Here is an 18,318-nt window from a genome sequence, read left to right as displayed (position 1 = left end):
CTCATCAATTTTCTGAGGAAGTTTTCTGCAGAGTTGTATGTTCATATGCTATATGTGGACAAGACAAAAAGAAACAAACCTGGTGTCTTGGAGTCATGAGAAAAAGTAGTCGCCTAAGCAGCAGGGCCAAGTGAAACAGCTGATAACCCTCACCAGGACATGACCTTATCTAGACAGTAGAACAACAATATAAGGTCACAAAAGCAACTAATGCTTTACTAAAGACCTTATATTTCAGACCATATACAGGTCCTTCTCAAAAAATTTGCATGTTTGATAAAAGCTCATTATTTTCCATAATGTAATGATAAAAATGTAACTTTCATATATTTTAGATTCATTGCACACCAACTGAAATATTTCAGGTCTTTTATTGTTTTAATACTGATGATTTTGGCATACAGTTCATGAAAACCCAAAATTCCTTCTCAAAAAAAAGGTTCTCTAAACGAACTATTAACCTAATCATCTTAATCAACTAATTAACTCTAAACACCTGCAAAAGATTCCTGAGGCTTTTAAAAACTCCCATCCTGGTTCATTACTCAAAACCGCAATCATGGGTAAGACTGCCGACCCGACCCTGTCCAGAAGGCCATCATTGACACCCTCAAGCGAGAAGGTAAGACACAGAAAGAAATTTCTGAACAAATAGGCTGTTCCCAGAGTGCTGTATCAAGGCACCTCAGTGGGAAGTGTGTGGGAAGGAAAAAGTGTGGCAAAAAACGCTGCACAACGAGAAGAGGTGACCGGACACTGAGGAAGATTGTGGAGAAGGACTAATTCCAGACCTTGGGGGACCTGCAGAAGCAGTGGACTAAGTCTGGAGTAGAAACATCCAGAGCCACCGTGCACAGGCGTGTGCAGGAAATGGGCTACAGGTGCCGCATTCTCCAGGTCAAGCCACTTTGGGCTACAGAGAAGCAGCACTGGACTGTTGCCTCAGCGGTCCAAAGTACTTTTTTCGGATGAAAGCAAATGTTGCATGTCATTCGGAAATCAAGGTGCCAGAGTCTGGAGGAAGACTGGGGAGAAGGAAATGCCAAAATGCATGAAGTCCAGTGTCAAGTACCCACAGTCAGTGATGGTCTGGAGTGCCATGTCAGCTGCTGGTGTTGGTCCACTGTGTTTTATCAAGGGCAGGGTCAATGCAGCTCGCTATCAGGAGATTTTGGAGCACTTCATACTTCCAACTGCTGAAAAGCTTTATGGAGATGAAGATTTCATTTTTCAGCACGACCTGGCACCTGCTCACAGTGCCAAAACCACTGGTAAATGGTTTACTGACCATGTTTTACTGTGCTCAATTGGCCTGCCAACTCTTCTGACCTGAACCCCAAAGAGAATCTGTGGGATATTGTGAAGAGAAAGTTGAGAGACGCAAGACCCAACATTCTGGTTGAGCTTAAGGCCGCTATCGAAGCATCCTGGGCCTCCATAACACCTCAGCAGTGCCACAGGCTGATCGCCTCCATGCCACGCCGCATTGAAGCAGTCATTTCTGCAAAAGGATTCCCGACCAAGTATTGAGTGCATAACTGAACATAATTATTTGAAGGTTGACTTTTTTTTTTGTATTTAAAACCCTTTTCTTTTATTGGTCGGATGAAATATGCTAATTTTGAGATATTAATTTTAATAATTTTTTCTTAATAGTTCGTTTAGAGAACCTTTTCATGATATGCTAATTTTTTGAGAAGGAATTTTGGGTTTTCATGAGCTGTATGCCAAAATCATCAGTATTAAAACAATAAAAGACCTGAAATATTTCAGTTGTTGTGCAATGAATCTAAAATATATGACATTACATTATGGAAAATAATGAACTTTTATCACATATGCTAATTTTTTAGAAGGACCTGTATGTTCAGGAAAATATTCAAATATTTAGTATATTTAGATTATTTAGTCACCTAAAAATGTAAATAGATTTAGAAATAGAATAATGCAATAGATTATAAAATATCAAAGATGAAGTAAAGGATAGGACAAGTACAGTTTGGAAGCAAAACATAGATGTTAAGTAAGGGATAATGTACACCCAGCCGGTTGTTATCGCAGAATAAACCCCGACAGAGTGATCAGGACTAGCATCACTCTGAAGGGGTTTATTCTGCGATTAAAAACCGGCTGGGTGTACATTATCCTGCTTATTACACGGCTACTAGTCTCAAATAAATAATTATTAGACAAAATATTGTCTCGAGATTAAATATTTAGATTAAATATATAGCTCTTACGCAAAGCTTCCGCGAAGGAAAACAGTTCCAACCTGCTTTAAGCCTTTATATATTGCTGAAGATTTGCCATATGCCCTTGCTAAATGTTGAAAATGAATGCTGAAAGGGTTAGTTCACCCAAAAATGAAAACCAAGTCTATGATTTACTCACCCTCAAGTTTTCGTAGGTGTAACTTTATATGACATTCTTCTTTCAAACAAATACAATCGGAGTTATATTTAAAAAGTCCAGGCTAACGTTAATCCAAGCAGTAGTTGTGTTTGAAGTCCATAAAAATGCAGCTGTCCATCAAATAACATGCTCCACACGGCTCCGATGGGTTAATAGAGCCTTCTGATTCGAATCGATGCGTTGTGTAAGAAAAAGATCTATATTAAAAACGTTATAAAGGAAACCTGCCTTGAAGTCTTCCATTGTAACCCACGGCTGCTTAAGCCACAAGATGGCGCCAGCGTTAAGAATAGAAGTAGTACCGGTCAAGATATCTCGTAGTACCCGTATGAGCGGGTGTTATCTGGAAATAACGTACCGCTGGAATGCGCGATTGACCAATCAGAATCAAGTATTTCACAGAGCCGTGTAATAAATATAGTTTAATAATACCAACAGACTCCACTCACCATGTGAGCAATAAGGAGAACATGGTGAAAACACAACTCGGCTGTGCCATACCTGAAGAGAGAACGAGAGACACGACTCTGATATTGTACATAAATGTGTATTTGTATTGTTCATGGACACAAGTCTAGGTAAAGTCAATATTACTGAGGGTATTTATATAAACAAATCTGAATGACTCAGTAACAAAACTTTGGAATTTTCTACTTTTCAGTATTTTAAACACAGGAATGTCCCCTGATTGTTCATGCTCAGCGTCACTGTGTCAGCTCTGGTAAGTAGTAGTCATAGAAATCTGATGGGCTGTGCTCCTGGTTGTGTGTATCTGTACTTACCGTGCCAGGAAGCACCAGACATCTGTGGCCAAGACAGCCGTCTGTGTGTCTGCTTGTAATACGGCGGCTAATAGTGACCGCTCCTTAAAAAAGGAAACAGAGAAAACTGCAAGATTATATGTGGTTTCCTTTTACTGAGGAAATCTATTAATAACTACAGCTATGTCACATTGTCAGTAGAAAATTATTTCAGCATTCAATATCTAACACTATGTTGGGTATAAATGGGAGAATTTAGAAGCTAATATAAAAAGTAATGATTCATCTTTTTTTTTCTCTGAGAGAACTGTTATCATAAAGTTTAAAAAAAAGAAGCATGACAAAATAACTACGTCAAGACACATCAAGCTGTGTCTTTTCAAGACAAAAAAGGTCTGAAGTAAATTTTATACACGTCATCCAGAGAGAAACATCAACGGCTGAGTCCCAATTTGCATACTGGCCGTCCTAAATAGTATTTGAAAATATAATTAGTATGTCCCAAATCGTAGGATTTTAATAATAATAATTTGTTACATTCATATTAGTGCTTTTCTAGGCACTCAAAGCGCACTTTACATATAGAAGGGGGAATCTCCTCAACCACCACCGATGTGCTAGCCTGACGTGGTCATACTCAATTCTAGTCAGAATATGAATCTGATACTGCTCCATTGGGCTTTAATTATGGGGCGTGTTTCAACCGAACCAGGAAAGACCTCAACTGGATAGAGCTACAACCAATCAGAGCTACAGAGTAAGTGACGTCTGTTGAGCCAGCTGATAAATCAAAATTTTGCCGAATCCCATAGGAAGGACGGCAGAGTAGAGGTCTTCACGGGTCAAAAAATCTGTATCCAAACCCGAGGAGATCCATAATGTGCTACACAAAACCGACCCGGACCCGTCTATTATTTCAAAAGCTGGACCCGGACCCGTGCAGATCCGAGAAATGCCAAAAATCTAGTATCCGGAAACGACATGGACCTTATTTAAAGGCTGGAAAAGAAACCTGGCGGGACAACACGGACCCAATTGTCTCATATTCCACAATAAACTGCTCTTAAAAAGTCAATAAACAAGTTGCGAAAAATATAACTTTTTGTCTCAGACTACCTATATGATGGCCGTTAGGGTTGGGCATCATTTTGATTTGAACGATTCTGATTCCGATTCCGATTCTTACTTTCGATTCCGGTTCTTTTCGATTGTCGATTCCGATTCTTTGAGGGAGAGTCAAAACATGTCACATCGATATTCAATGCTATTTTCGATTCCACGGGGAGGAAAACGCTGCATATATTGTCAATTAGATATTTTTTATTTTTGTCCGGCATCAAAAATTTCTTCTGAAGAGATCACTTTATATGATAAAGCTTTTAAGCTTTTTCTCATATATAAACATTGATCAATTACTATTAAAATTCTCACAAATATTTGCTAACTTTTTACAACGGGGTAATTATGTTGCAATAGCTTACACAAGTAATCTTGATTTCGAATGGTAAATTGAATTTAAAAAGACGAATAAACAGTAATAAAATAAGAACAACTAAACATATTACAAACAATAGCACAAATAAATGCATTAGAATAAAAGATACAGATGAAATAGTCTGCTTTATTTTTTCAGGTAGGTCTCACATTCAGGTAAGAAACTGAATAAAAAAACGCAAAGTAGGCTAATTCAATTTAAAATAACATTGTATAATGATTTTCATATGAAACCATTAAAGTTACACAAGTTGATCAGTCAAGAGCAGTGCGATCGTTTGTCTTTTTGTAGTTTGACTTTGAATAACTGCTGTCACTTTAAGAACTGCCGCACTCATGGATCCTGAACACTATTCTCGTTACTCATTCTTCATTTCTTCCTGAACTATTTATGACTGTGTTTACATTAATACTCGTCAAGATGTGCACTGAGATTTTTTTTGTGTGTATTTGACCAATAATAAGCTGGAAAAAGAAGCAAATGTTTGCACTTGTATGTCAGAGGTGGCTTTATAACGGTGTGTGTGTGTACTTAAGATGTGAGTGCAACACCTGCAGGGATTTATAGAATTATGTAGCCTGACGTGGTCATACTCAATTCTAGTCAGAATATGAGTCTGAAACTCACTAAGGATAATTACTCCTCTATGGAGCAAGGCCAGACCGAACTGCCCGACCTAAAAAAATTGTGGGCGGGGCTAAGTTCGCCTGGCATCCAGGCTAAGAATTATGTGCAATTTTATGTGCAAGAATTATGTGGAAAAGTACAGCAGAACGCGCGTTTGTGGTGTTCAGAGTGTTAACCGGGCTGAGTGAGAATATGTGGTGGGTGTCAACTCGCTGACGGTCAGAGAGGAGAGGAGAGCGCAGCTGGGATTGATACTGTAAAAACTGAGTTGGCTATCGTATCTTTTCAGATATTTCAGTATCGATATTTTTGACAACACTAGATCCACTGTGCCGACCCAGGCTTTTTAAAAGTGAAATAAATCCATACTCCAGAGAACCCAGTGCTCCATGGCTAAAAGAACAAGCGGGCGCGCACGCACCGGAAATCAGGTGGCCCTGGAAACCAAAACCTGCGCGCTTGGAACCGATGATCGGAACCGAAAACAAATTTTCTAAATGATTACAATGGCATCGTTATATTTAAAACGGTTCCAAGTTAGAACCGGTTCTCGATGCCCAACCCTAATGGCCGTTGTCTCCTTTCCTTGTACCTGATTGTGATATATAATATTCCTCTCTTGTTGTTCCAAGCATCATGTCACGGTGACGGATTTATGCGTCTTTATCAGATTTGTATTTCGAGAGAGCGCCAGCGAAAGAGAGAGGGCACAAGTTTTTTTATTTTTCTAAACCTTATTTCCCAACTCACACTTTTCTTATCCTAATTTTACAATTTGCAAGTTACACAAAACACACAAGCTGTGCTGACTCTGATCACGAGGCCAGACCAAGCAGCAACCTCCTGCGATCTCTCTTGAAGTCAATACAGAAGTAATGTAAACTTCAATTCCTCAACTGGCCACTAGGGACAGGCTCCAGATGGAAGCAGTATCAAATTGAGCCTCATGTTAAAATTCCCAACTTTACAGCAGAAAAAAACATGTTTACAGCCTGGTAGAAATTGTGGTTTTGGCCTATATGGCTAATTTTGACCTTAATGATAAGTGAGGGGGGTGAATTTTTTTTATATCTCATTCGTTTACGTTATGTAAAGCCTTCAAATTCTGAATAATTAAGGGCATGGTTGCTTTGAGTGACAGGTGGATAGCCATTTATCCCCCGTCTACAATCGTGTCACCTATGCACCGACCACATGTCGCCTTTTTGCCCATTTTCTGTTATCCAGGAGTGACATTTTCTGTTATCTGGGAGTGACACACGATGACGCGCTCGCAAGATGGCAACACCCAGCTTGCCCCTACTTTAAGCTTCAGAACAGCTTATCAGATTCCTATGGGTGACATCACAGACACTATGTCCATATTTTTTTTACAGTCTATGGTCCAGACCGAACTTCCAAACCTAAAAATGTTGGGAGCGGGGCTAAGTTCGGCTGGCATCCAGGCTACTAATGTGCAGCATCCACTTGGATGATGCGAGGCAGCCATATTGCACCAGAAAGCCCACCACACACCAGCTGATTAGTGGAGAGGAGATGGAGTGATGAAACCAATCAGTATATGGGGATGGTTAGGATGCCATGATGGACAGAGGCCAATGGGCCTACTCTTTTTTCGAAGGACATCCTGAGATTTTAATGACCACAGAGTCAGGACTTTGGTTTAACGTCTCATCCAAAGGACGGTGCTTATGGACAGTATAGCGTACTCAGCACTATACTGGGGTGTTAGGACCAGTGATGCCAGTAACGCGTTACATAGTAACGCGTTACTCTAATCTGACTACTTTTTTCCAGTAACGAGTAATCTAACGCGTTACTATTTCCAAACCAGTAATCAGATTAAAGTTACTTATCCAAGTCACTGTGAGTTACTATTTTAGTCATTTTCCTTTGTAAAAACCAACAGCTTATCAAAATTCTCAGCCCGAGTCCGGCTGGAGCCCGTGTTTTTTATTTATTTATTTTACTTTTTACATTGTTGCAGCCATTAAAATAGTTCAGTTTTGTTTTTAATGTCAAAGTAGTTATTTTTCGTTTCGTTTCTTTTTTATCCTTATTTAGAACAATGTTCAGAGCAATTTTTTGTTTGTTAAATTAAAGTTTATATAGGCAAGACAATTCAAGAGTTGGTTTGAGAGACTCATGCGGTTAACTCACTGGGTCGTCACATAAAAAAATTAAAACTTTAATTTAACAAACAAAAATTGCTCTAAACATTTTTCTAAATGAACTCAATAAAGAAATGAAACGAAATATAACCACTTTGACATTAAAAACAAAGTAGGCTAGTTATTATACCACCACAAAGGCATTTCTGACGAGCTGAGGCAGGCTGGTAGATTAGCCTATTGCTCGCAACGGCGCTCAAAACAACGAAACGGGCTACACAATCTAAAAAAAAAAAAAAGGACATGCAGGTTGTCTTATAGCCTACCTTAGACTTCAGCTAAATTAATATAAATCCGATCTTCAATTCCCGCGGTATAGCCTATGCTCATTTAACGGAGTTTACATCAAAGCAAAAGATTCTAGCATTTTATTCAGCAGCCCATTTCAAATTCAAAGATCGCAATATGAGAGAGAGAGACCTAAGCACTGGTAAGATCATTAGTCTCATTAATTTATATTGAAGATGATTGTGTTTTGTGTGACTTATTTTAAAGTTTCATTAACGGCCATTTGCGTTGGCTTGCTTTACTCATTTGCAGCGATGTAGCAGTAGCACCGTCATATCTATCTGACTACACCATAACACGCTCTCACACATTTATTTCTTAATTATTTGCCAGGAGTAAAATTTACACATGTGGTTTAAACAACCAGATATATTTACATTTGTCCGGTTTAGTTTGAAATGCTTTCATGCACCTTCTGAATCGGTTTGTTTGAGTGATCAGAATTAAATACGTCTCGAAAGACTCCCGGAAGGCATTTAGGCCTAACGTTACTCCTGGTCATTTAGCAATCCGATAGATACCTGCTCAGAGAAAACGAATGAAGGAACCGGTTGTAAAAAGGCCATAACTCTAGCAGCTGCACTGAAGAAACGGACTCTTTAACCCTGCGCGAGCCATTTCTCGACAGTGGCGCAAGCTATCATGGTCTCATGTTGTTTCCACCAGCACATCTCATTGTTCATTTTAATTATTAAAATAAATATAAAACGAAGGAGAAGCCTAAAAAAGGGGCGTAAAAAAGTCGGGGCTGTCAGGCTCTGGCATAAATGCAATAAAGTGTCAAAAACGGTTGTCATTTCTATTTTGAGGCGGCAGGGGTGTTGTCGGCAACTCCTGAATGTAACTAATAAAGTAACTTGTAATCTAACTTAGTTACTTTTAAAATCAAGTAATCTGTAAAGTAACTAAGTTACTTTTTAAAGGAGTAATCAGTAATCAGTAATCAGATTACTTTTTCAAAGTAACTGTGGCAACACTGGTTAGGACACACACAGACCACAGGGTGAGCACTCGCCTACTAACATCTCTACCAGCAGCAGATGGCAGTGTTATCTTAGAATGTATCTGACGCGAAGCCAGAGAAGCGCAAGGTGATTTGTGTGTGTGTGTGTGTGCGCGTGCATTAGTAAACCACACAAGACGATAGAAGTATTCCGCTCCCGCGGTTAGCAGAGGTGAAGTGTGGACTCATTTTGGCTTCAACTACAAAGAAGCCACTACGGAAATCGACATGTCATTTTGTTTGCAAAATAGGCCACGTTAAAATCCAATACTCGGGAAACATTGAATCGGAGAGCTGACGTCCTGACGTCATCCGCGTTGCTGAGAAGCGTGTCGCACATTTTCCTCTCAGTAACAAAATAAACACACTCCAAAAATGACAGCGGTGACAGCAGAACGAAAGATCTGATCATAGCGATGTGGATATGTATACACCAGCTCTGCAGTTCAGTAGCCTACTTGAAACAGCACTTAATACAATAGACTGTGTAAAGAAAACAGCTTTACAGTATTAAATATAAAACAAACAATAATTCAGTTATGGAATGAATGAGCTATACACTTTCTGTTGCTAAATAGTTTAGAATTGAAAAACTGCTATACTGTGAACCTTTAAAACATTTACACATAAAGAATCCTGCAGTCACTTTACTATTTCCCTTTACTTAGATTGCACAAAATAGTGATATAAATGATACTGTATTAATTAAATAAAACAGTTACTTGTCATGTTTTATGCATATGGTTGTGATCTTTATTCTTTTAAATGAATCGTTCTAAAAAAAAGTAATAAAAAAGTTTTTACAATATCGCAATATATCGTATCGTTACCCATGTATCGTGATACGTATCGTATCGCCAGATACTTGGCAATACACAGCCCTATTAAGTACAGAGGTTTAGATAAAGGGGTTTGAGTGAAAAATTATCAGCATCTAACCTGATGAAAACATTTATTATTTATTATATTTATTCTGCAACAGCTTTGAGAACTGTTGTAATGATATGTTTGGCAGTACCATTAACTTTTGAACCCATCATCATATTCAAATTGCAAACACATGAGGGGAGTCTTCGAATGAAAAACCCACGGTGGGCAGATCAACATGCTACTACAATTCTCTCCAATATGGTAGAAAATTAAATTAAATTTAGTGTGGAAGATTTTAACTGTGACAAGATGATTAACAGGGCAGTTTAAACAGTGACAGGATGCACATACAACCAGAAATCCAGAAAGTTTGGGACAATATTAAATTTCACTTTCAAAATCACGAGTAGGGCTGGGCGATATGGAGCAAAAAATATATCTCGATATACGATATATATCTCGATATCTTTACAGGAAAAATAACCCCCTAAAAACTACGGCAAAAACAAATATGCCAAATATCATAAAGTGTTTTTTTTTATTGAAGTGCAAAGAGGTAGGCAGTTCATGTAGGAAAAAAGTGCTTTTGACATAAAAAAAACCTCCCTGATTACATAAATAATAATAATAATTTAACTGTAAAATAAAATAAATAATACATATAGCCTTCTCATTCATTTCATGCTTTCAAAAGATGAATCAAAGACTTTTTACAGTTAAAGTAAACAGTAAGCATTTTGCAGAAAGATGGGGGCATGACTGAGATTTAAATAAACTGATTTTGTCATAACACCAGTTCCTGTTAAATTTGTATCAAAATTCAAACAGTAGGCTAGATGTCGTGCTCTTTACTAAAGCGTGACTGAGCCCCTCATCATGTGGATCATGTAGGCTACACATGAGGCAAGCTTCCCTTCTTTTCCAGTTACAGAACGTCATATGAACGTCAGAAGGTAGGCTATATGATACAGTACAACTTACAGAAGAGCACTGTGTCTCAGGACACCTGGGATGCCGCGTTTTTCCCTCTTGGTTAAAACATGCATAGACCTATTCATCATAATCCCGTGATAAAGCTGACAATATAATAATAATGGTATTGCAATAATTTTTTAATGTTTTCAAATAATATGCAATAATTTTGACATTTTAACCGAAAACCCAATGCGATCAGTTAGACACGAATCATAAACTGACATGATTGCGACTGCGTCTCGCACCAGTGTCAATCACCTGACTGTGGGTGAAACTTGAGATTTGAACTATGATGAACATTAATATTTCTTTATGAATTTTAGCAAGCAGTTGTGTTAGAAGGAAATTCGTGGTCTCCAAATTAAGTCTTAAACAATGCACACGCTTGACAACATGATAACTAATCCTAACCTGTTTGCGGACGCCGCCGTGTTCAATGAGACAACACGCGAGGGGAGGGAGAACAAAAGCAAGGAGACAGGAGGTGCGCGAGCACAACACAGAAGGCAAACATGCAAAGTGGATGAATATAAACAATATATCGATATATACGATATGTCAAAATCCATATCGAGTTAATATCTCGATATATTTTAAATATCGAGATATCGCCCACCCCTAATCACAAGCCAATATTTTATTCAAAATAGATTTCAATAATTAAATAAAATTCAATATAAATTTTATTTAAATTTAAAAATGTCCCAAATTTTCCGGAATTCGGATTGATAAGTGACAGAGCTGTCCTTTAAAGATGAAAAAGCAGTATGTTCCAAAGCATTCTGCTACACACTCAAATGTTTTTTACAAAAAGAGTAAATGCTTTTAGGATGTAATACAAGCTTTGTTAGTACACAGAATTGAATAAATGTTCAAAAGAGATCACTGACCAGTGGAGGAAAGTGTTGTGCAGGCAGCACACCCACACAAGCACACATATGCACACACACATGCTTGTGCAGACTGACTCTACCCTGAGCCTGTCCTCTCAGCATTACCCCCGGTAACCACACCGGAAGTGCTCGCTCCAACATACACTGCCGGAAACTCTGCAACACGGCCTCAAACACAGACCATCTAAGGAAAAAGAAAGTTGTTGTTGGAATTATGTACTTTAGCCAAAAACACTAAAATCAAATGTTGATTTAAAGGACTTAAAGCTCCCGTCTCTGCGTTTAGCCCAAAAGCTTGTGTGATTGCCGCCAGACCGTCATGTACCAGCTGCTTTGATGCGATAATCAAGTTAACTGACTTGTAGAGTGTGCAATATCTTACAACCTTCTGAGTGTCTAAATTCACACAGTGTACGGCCACCTTTAAAATATTCCTGATAATTTACTCGCACCCCATGTCATCCAAGATGTTCATGTTTTTATGTCTTCATTTGAAAATAAAGTAAGGTTTTTGAGGAAAACATTCCTCCATTTTTCTCCATATAGTGGACACACAGGTTGAAGGTCCAAATTGCAGTTTCAAAGGGCTCTACAACATGATCCAGCTGAGGAAAAAGGGTCTTATCTAGCGAAACGATCGGTCATTTTAAACAAAAAAAAACAAAAAAATGATATATATATTTAAATACTTTTTAACCACAAATGCTAATTTTGCACTAGCTCTGTGACGCTAAGCTCTGTGATGCAAAGACTTCGCGCATAACGTAATCACGTTGGAAAGATCATGCAAAAGGATGAAGGGCAAATAAAAAATGTTTCCTTCTCCAACTTTAAAATCGCCCAGAAATCATTGTTTAACTTTTTCGTAACAAAAAAAGCCTTTGCACGTTCGCTTTGTAAACACTGGGCCAGTACTTCCGACTCCGTCACGTCCCCTTTCCAACATGACTATGTAATGCATGAAGTCATGGACACGCAACACAGAGCATCACAAGCGCAAGACAAGCATTTGTGGTTAAAAAGTGCGTGAATATATATATATATATATATATATATATATATACACATACATATATATATACACACATACACATTATATATAATGTGTGGGTGTTTTTCAAGCCCTTTGAAGCAGCATTGAAACAGCCATTTGGACCTTTAACCCATTCGTCCCCGTCAAAGTCCACTATATGTAGAAAATCGTGGAATGTTTTCCTCAGAAACAATTTCTTTTCCACTGAAGAAAGAAAGACATGAACATCTTTGATGACATGGGGATGAGTAAAATAACAGGATTTCTTTTATTCTGGAGTGAAATAATATTTTTAGTATGGACCAATTTTAAAATACAAATACTTAAACATTAAAAAATTTGCAGTCAGTAAGATTTTTTTCTTTTATTCAGCAAGCATTCATTATATTAATAATGAAAGGTGACAGTTAAGACTTCAACACTACGAAATAATTTAAAGTCACAATTATCATCACATTTTTATTGTATTATCACATTTCTCTTACATACATTTAATAAATTATTTTATTTAACAAAATAGCAATCTTACAAATAAAACTGAAAATGTTCGCCAAGCCAATATTGGGAAGGCTGTAAAACTAATGCAACTGAACTATACAATAAACTCACATTGACTAGTTTAATTGGCATGTTTATCTTGCTAAATTATACAATTGTAAAGTACCTGGGAGTTTCCTCTGAAAATTGGCTGCCGTCACTCCACAGCCGCAGAGCCTCCCCTGGCTGGGAGGAGAGTTTACCCAATACATTCACCAGCAGCAGACACTGTGGTAGACAAAGCTCCGTACTGCTCTCTAAAACACACAAAAATCAGAGGTCTGACTTAAATATTTTTGTTTTAATGTTTCGAAAAACACTTGTGTATTATGAAGCCCTGCACGTGAAATGCAAATAAAATGAGTGTTGAAATGTTAAACTAAATTGTAATTTTGTTAAATATTGGCCATGAGTTATGGGAACAAATTCGTTTTTTATTTGGGCTGGGCTCCGTAATGTACAGCATGGAATATGTACAAACATTTTTTCGCTTACCTATGAGCCTGTAATTAGTCTGAAATTAACACATTACAAATTCTAATGACTAACATAAAAAAAAACATCCTAATGACTAATATTAGTATAGATATGCAAAAATCTAAAACATCACAGGCATTAAGTGCAACTCCACATGTTGCAGTGAAGGATGCATTGCCCTGTAATAACGGAAGGCCAAAAGCGTTTATTCAATTTAAATGACCCGGGACGGCACAGGATGTACACTCAGCAATGTGCCATGAACAGACGGTCTCTCTGCATTTCTTGTATAACAATGTTCTTGACAAGAAATTAATGACTTAATCTTTTAACCCACCAGAGACCCTCCAGACAGTGACCGATCACTCATATTAAAAACAGCACAACATCCTTAATTTCCAGGCTGAGTGATATAACATTTTTGGGAGGAAATGTTAAAAGAATGTTTTAGGGTTCAAGAGGACACTGGAAATTGTTATGTAAGTTTGCAATAAGAAGCTCACGGTGGTCTGGGTTCAAGACAGACTCAGCAAAGGGTTGGAAGGACATCAGCTGTGTCAGCATGGCATCCATGGGAACCAGGACCGCCACTCTCAACTCCTCACTGAGGGCAGGAGGCACAGACGGGGCACACACAGACGGGGGGAACTTGCTAAGTAGGGGAAAGCCACAAGCTCAATTAGACATAATGGACAAAACAAAAAGGGAAAAAAATATGAACTTTGACATGATTTTAATATTAAAATTCTCATGTTAAGTGTTGACCTTTTGCAATATATATATATATATATATATTTGATTACCTGTGAATTTGGAGATATAACTGGTGAAATCTACAGCATGACTTGGTAAGGAATGCTTTAAATTCCTATTACATGATTAAAAAAAACATTAGAACTTAATAATCATGGTTTTAATGAATAAATGTAGTTTCCCCTCAGTTACCTTTGTGTAATGGACTAATGTGTTGGCAAAAAACCTACACATCTTTGTTGCTTTTTGGAAAAGCCTGTATTCTGGACAGTGCACAACTTCCTATGAGAAACAAAAGGAGGAAGGCAGATATGAGCTGACCTTTAATATAAAAACACTTGCATATCATGACTTTCCAACAAATATGTCCCTGATTCACATTTCTATGTCACAATTATTACCACCAAAAAAAAAAAAAACAGCAACCGATAAATAACCACCACCTCCGTAAAAAAGAAAATGACATGGACACTGTTCTTTTTAATTTTAACTAGTGATCAATCTATATAGATTTTTTTCATGGCTGATGCCAATGCAAATATTTTAGAGAGCAGGGTAGTCAACAGTTGATATAAAGATTTAATGTTTGTCGATTGTGGTGTCAGCAGTGACAGTTAAACTCTCCTACAGTCCACATTCAATTCACACGGACTAACTGTCGTGCACACAATACACATTTTTTTGCAGTCTACAAACACACTTAAGCACACTGCAAAATTAAGAAGATCTTACAGCAGAATTCGACTAAGACTGCAAGGTTCGTAAAATAAAATGTTTATTAGATAATGAATTTAAATTTTAGACTTGAAAAGAGAAAAAGTATTTCCCGAATGCTGACAGTAGATGAAAAAAGTATATTTGCCTTTCAATGGCTAGTAATATAAAAGCAAACACTAATACTTTTTTGTATACTATATATATTTGTACAGTTGTATCTGATAACGTATTAGACAGAACTGTTAGACAATAAACTAATGAAGACAGAAAATGGGGGAGCGCTGTGTGCTCAGGCGCTGACATTCTCGGTGCTATCAAAAAAACAAAACAAAAAACTTCCGACACATCAGCCAAGCAGAAATTCTTATCAGCCGATGCTGATAATTTAAAAAAATACAAATATATTACTTTTTAATGTATTATTTATCACTAATTTTAACTGATGAGTCTACTACACCTGTAGGCCTGTCTGTTGGATCTGATGAGCCAGCTCAAGACAGTTCTGGACAGATGTGCACAGGTCTTCACACAATGAGGCAGCTATGTCAGTGTGGTGAAGCTGATCTTCTACTAGAGATTGGTACTTCACGCTTTGTCTGAAATTAAATACCAACTGTTAGTATACAAATTTGTATGATTTATTTCTTCATTCAATTTTTTAATTTTATAATTAAGTATTAAGTGCAATTTAAGATGTCAGAACATTTCTAAAGGAAAGGGCAAAAAGGTTTTTTTTTTTTTTTTTTATACTGTATAGCATTTTCTAGTCATTTAAAAGAAGTTACTGGACTTCTCTATTGTCAACACAATCTATTGTAATATAATGTGTATACAAAAAATTGAGCCATTAATTGGTAGTCATTATCTTCCATAGTATTTATTTATTTTTCTACTATGGAAGTCTGTGTCTACGGGGAAATGTGTCATTAGCAAAATTCTACATAAAATCTTCAAAAGAACAACAAAGAAACGCATACAGGTTTAAAACAACATTTTTTTATTTATGGGTGAATTACCCCTTTTAACTATGCTGCTCCAGGGTCCACATGTTTAAGCAGCAATGAAGCAAAAACAGATCTGATTGGGACCGTTTTACTGAAATAGTTAAACAGTACCAATCAAGTGCTGGGTATGTGATATGTATATGGCAAACTAATAAAGCCTTTGCTTGGGCTGAACATATTTAATTTCTTGTGTCTTCAGGAAGCTGCAGTGACTGAAACAGTGACAATTTAAGTTTGAAGGGAGTAAAGCCTGCATTAGGCTATTGTACTAAAATATTAATTTAAAAGCAGCCTACTTCAATGTAATATGTTACCATATCATCACACTTGGAAACACTGAGGATTTGAGTTATGGTTACGTGACGTTATGCAAGTTACATGACGGTCGGAAGCGGATATATGAATCTGAGAAAATCATAGGTCCAGGTGGGTGGCGGGTGGATGATTTTTTTTTTAAACAGCAGAATCAAGGTGAAGTTAGAGCTGATAGTGTGTTTAGCGCAAAATCAATCAGGTTCCGATTTATGGCCGGATGACTAGAGCATCTCTATTTATGATGCACATTATACTTACTTAATGATACATTTCCATGTATTGGCATGTAGTGCAATGTCCAATCTGGATATGATCGAGCATATGTCCAGCAGACTGTGAATCACTGCAAGGCAGGCCAAACCAAATATTTAATTAAAATAAATGTAAATAAAATAAATAAATAAAAAATATATCACATCACTAGAGTTTGAATGAAACAAACAACACATGAACATTTCCCTCACATAGAAATTACAAACCTGTGACAATATCTGATACGTCCTCCTCAGATGCAGTGTCCTCCAAGTTAATTTTGTCCAACAGTTCCATCAGACCCTTCTGTAAAGAATAGGCCTCTTTAAACAGGCCCTGAAGCAGATCGCCCACCAACGACAGCCTTCCACTGTACATGACCTCACTGTCCTATAAACACATCAAAATCATTCTGAAATTAACAGCAAATAAAATTCTCCACACAGCCACTATAGCGGTTCACAAAAACACACAAACAGCCAGCAGCCCTTTTGATGTATTTACAGACAAGGACGTGGTTGTTTGAACATTGGGTTGAAGTGTCGCTGTTCATTTGGGCCCTGGGGCATGCTCACATATGAGATTTATTTGTTTGTTTATTTCTTTTTGAAAATTGTAATTCCTGTCATCTCTTGGAATATTTGAAAGCCATGTTTTTTTTTTTATTAGCAGCATACATTTTACAAAAAGGAAAAACCAATTGTTTAGTCAAGAAAACCCTGACTTTAAAGCTCTGTCTATCTTGTACTTGGCCAAAAGTAGCACAGTTAAATAATTGTTTGATTATAGCATTAGTTAGAATAAGTACATAAGTACAGGTAAGACCAGGGGTTCTCAACTGGTCCGACCCTGGGACCCACATTTTCCCATGGTCTTTAAGTCGCGACCCACTGTTTTAGATTTCAACCAACGAAATGTATTTATTCAAAAATAACTGTTGAAAACACTGATATATCATTTTTTTTCAAACATAACCCTACATATATACATATATTAACGTGCATTTCAGAGCTTAATAAGTAACTGGACCCTGACAACCGCATATACAATAAAAGATCAATCAAACATGAGAAGCACAATATATATATATATATATATATATATATTTATTTATTTATTTATTTTGACCAGCTTACCGAGACCCAGCCAAAACAGGTTTGCGACCCACTTTTGGATCGCGACCCACCAGTTGAGAATCACTGCGTAAGACCATTAATGGCTCCTCATTACCATGCTTAGGGCAATGTTAACTTTTGTCTCTTTTTTTATCTAGCATTTGTTATGAAAAACAGCAGCCTACACATAGAAACTATAAACACAACATGCCAGAGTTGTTAATATAATTATTTAGTGAAAATTATATTCCCTTAAAAGGTTAGTTTACCCAAAAATGAAAATTCTCTCATTAATTTCTTACCCTAATGTTGTTCGACACCCGTAAGACCTCTGTTCATCTTTGGAACACAAATTAAGATTTTTTGTTGAAATCCGATGGCTCAGACAGGCCTTCATTGACACCAATGTCATTTCCTCTTTTAAGACCCATTAAAGGCACTAATGATGTTGTTTAAAAGCCCCACTTACCTCAGTGGTTCTACAATAATTTTATGAAGCAACGAGAATAGTTTTTGTGCACAAAAATAAATAAATAACGACTTCTATAGTGATGGGCCGAATTCAAAACAATGTTTTAAACGGTTATGAATCAGCTAATTGATTCATGATTCGGATCGCG

The 18,318-nt window shown here is 37.2% G+C and overlaps 1 protein-coding gene across 4 annotated transcripts in view; it reads right to left on the bottom strand.

Moving 5' to 3' along the window:
* The window catches only part of firrm (fignl1 interacting regulator of recombination and mitosis), a 36,205-nt gene that overhangs the window by 7,298 nt on the left and 10,589 nt on the right, over positions 1-18,318 (bottom strand). For all 4 annotated transcript variants that reach the window (XR_010898087.1, XM_067417699.1, XM_067417698.1 and 1 more), the window contains exons 7-17: positions 16,811-16,973; positions 16,590-16,674; positions 15,470-15,608; positions 14,488-14,577; positions 14,346-14,410; positions 14,046-14,194; positions 13,193-13,322; positions 11,493-11,679; positions 3,195-3,277; positions 2,862-2,913; positions 80-169 (exon numbers count right to left, since the gene is read on the bottom strand). Coding sequence is in view for 3 of the 4 variants with exons in the window: in XM_067417699.1 (XP_067273800.1) it covers positions 80-169; positions 2,862-2,913; positions 3,195-3,277; positions 11,493-11,679; positions 13,193-13,322; positions 14,046-14,194; positions 14,346-14,410; positions 14,488-14,577; positions 15,470-15,608; positions 16,590-16,674; positions 16,811-16,973 (1,233 nt within the window). In the remaining variant the exon portion in view is untranslated. The remainder of the gene's footprint in view (positions 1-79; positions 170-2,861; positions 2,914-3,194; positions 3,278-11,492; positions 11,680-13,192; positions 13,323-14,045; positions 14,195-14,345; positions 14,411-14,487; positions 14,578-15,469; positions 15,609-16,589; positions 16,675-16,810; positions 16,974-18,318) is intronic.

This window comes from Pseudorasbora parva, chromosome 15 (genome assembly GCF_024679245.1).
Source record: "Pseudorasbora parva isolate DD20220531a chromosome 15, ASM2467924v1, whole genome shotgun sequence".
NCBI classification, from domain to species: Eukaryota; Metazoa; Chordata; class Actinopteri; order Cypriniformes; family Gobionidae; genus Pseudorasbora; species Pseudorasbora parva.
This window is presented reverse-complemented; position numbering and strand designations above follow the sequence as displayed.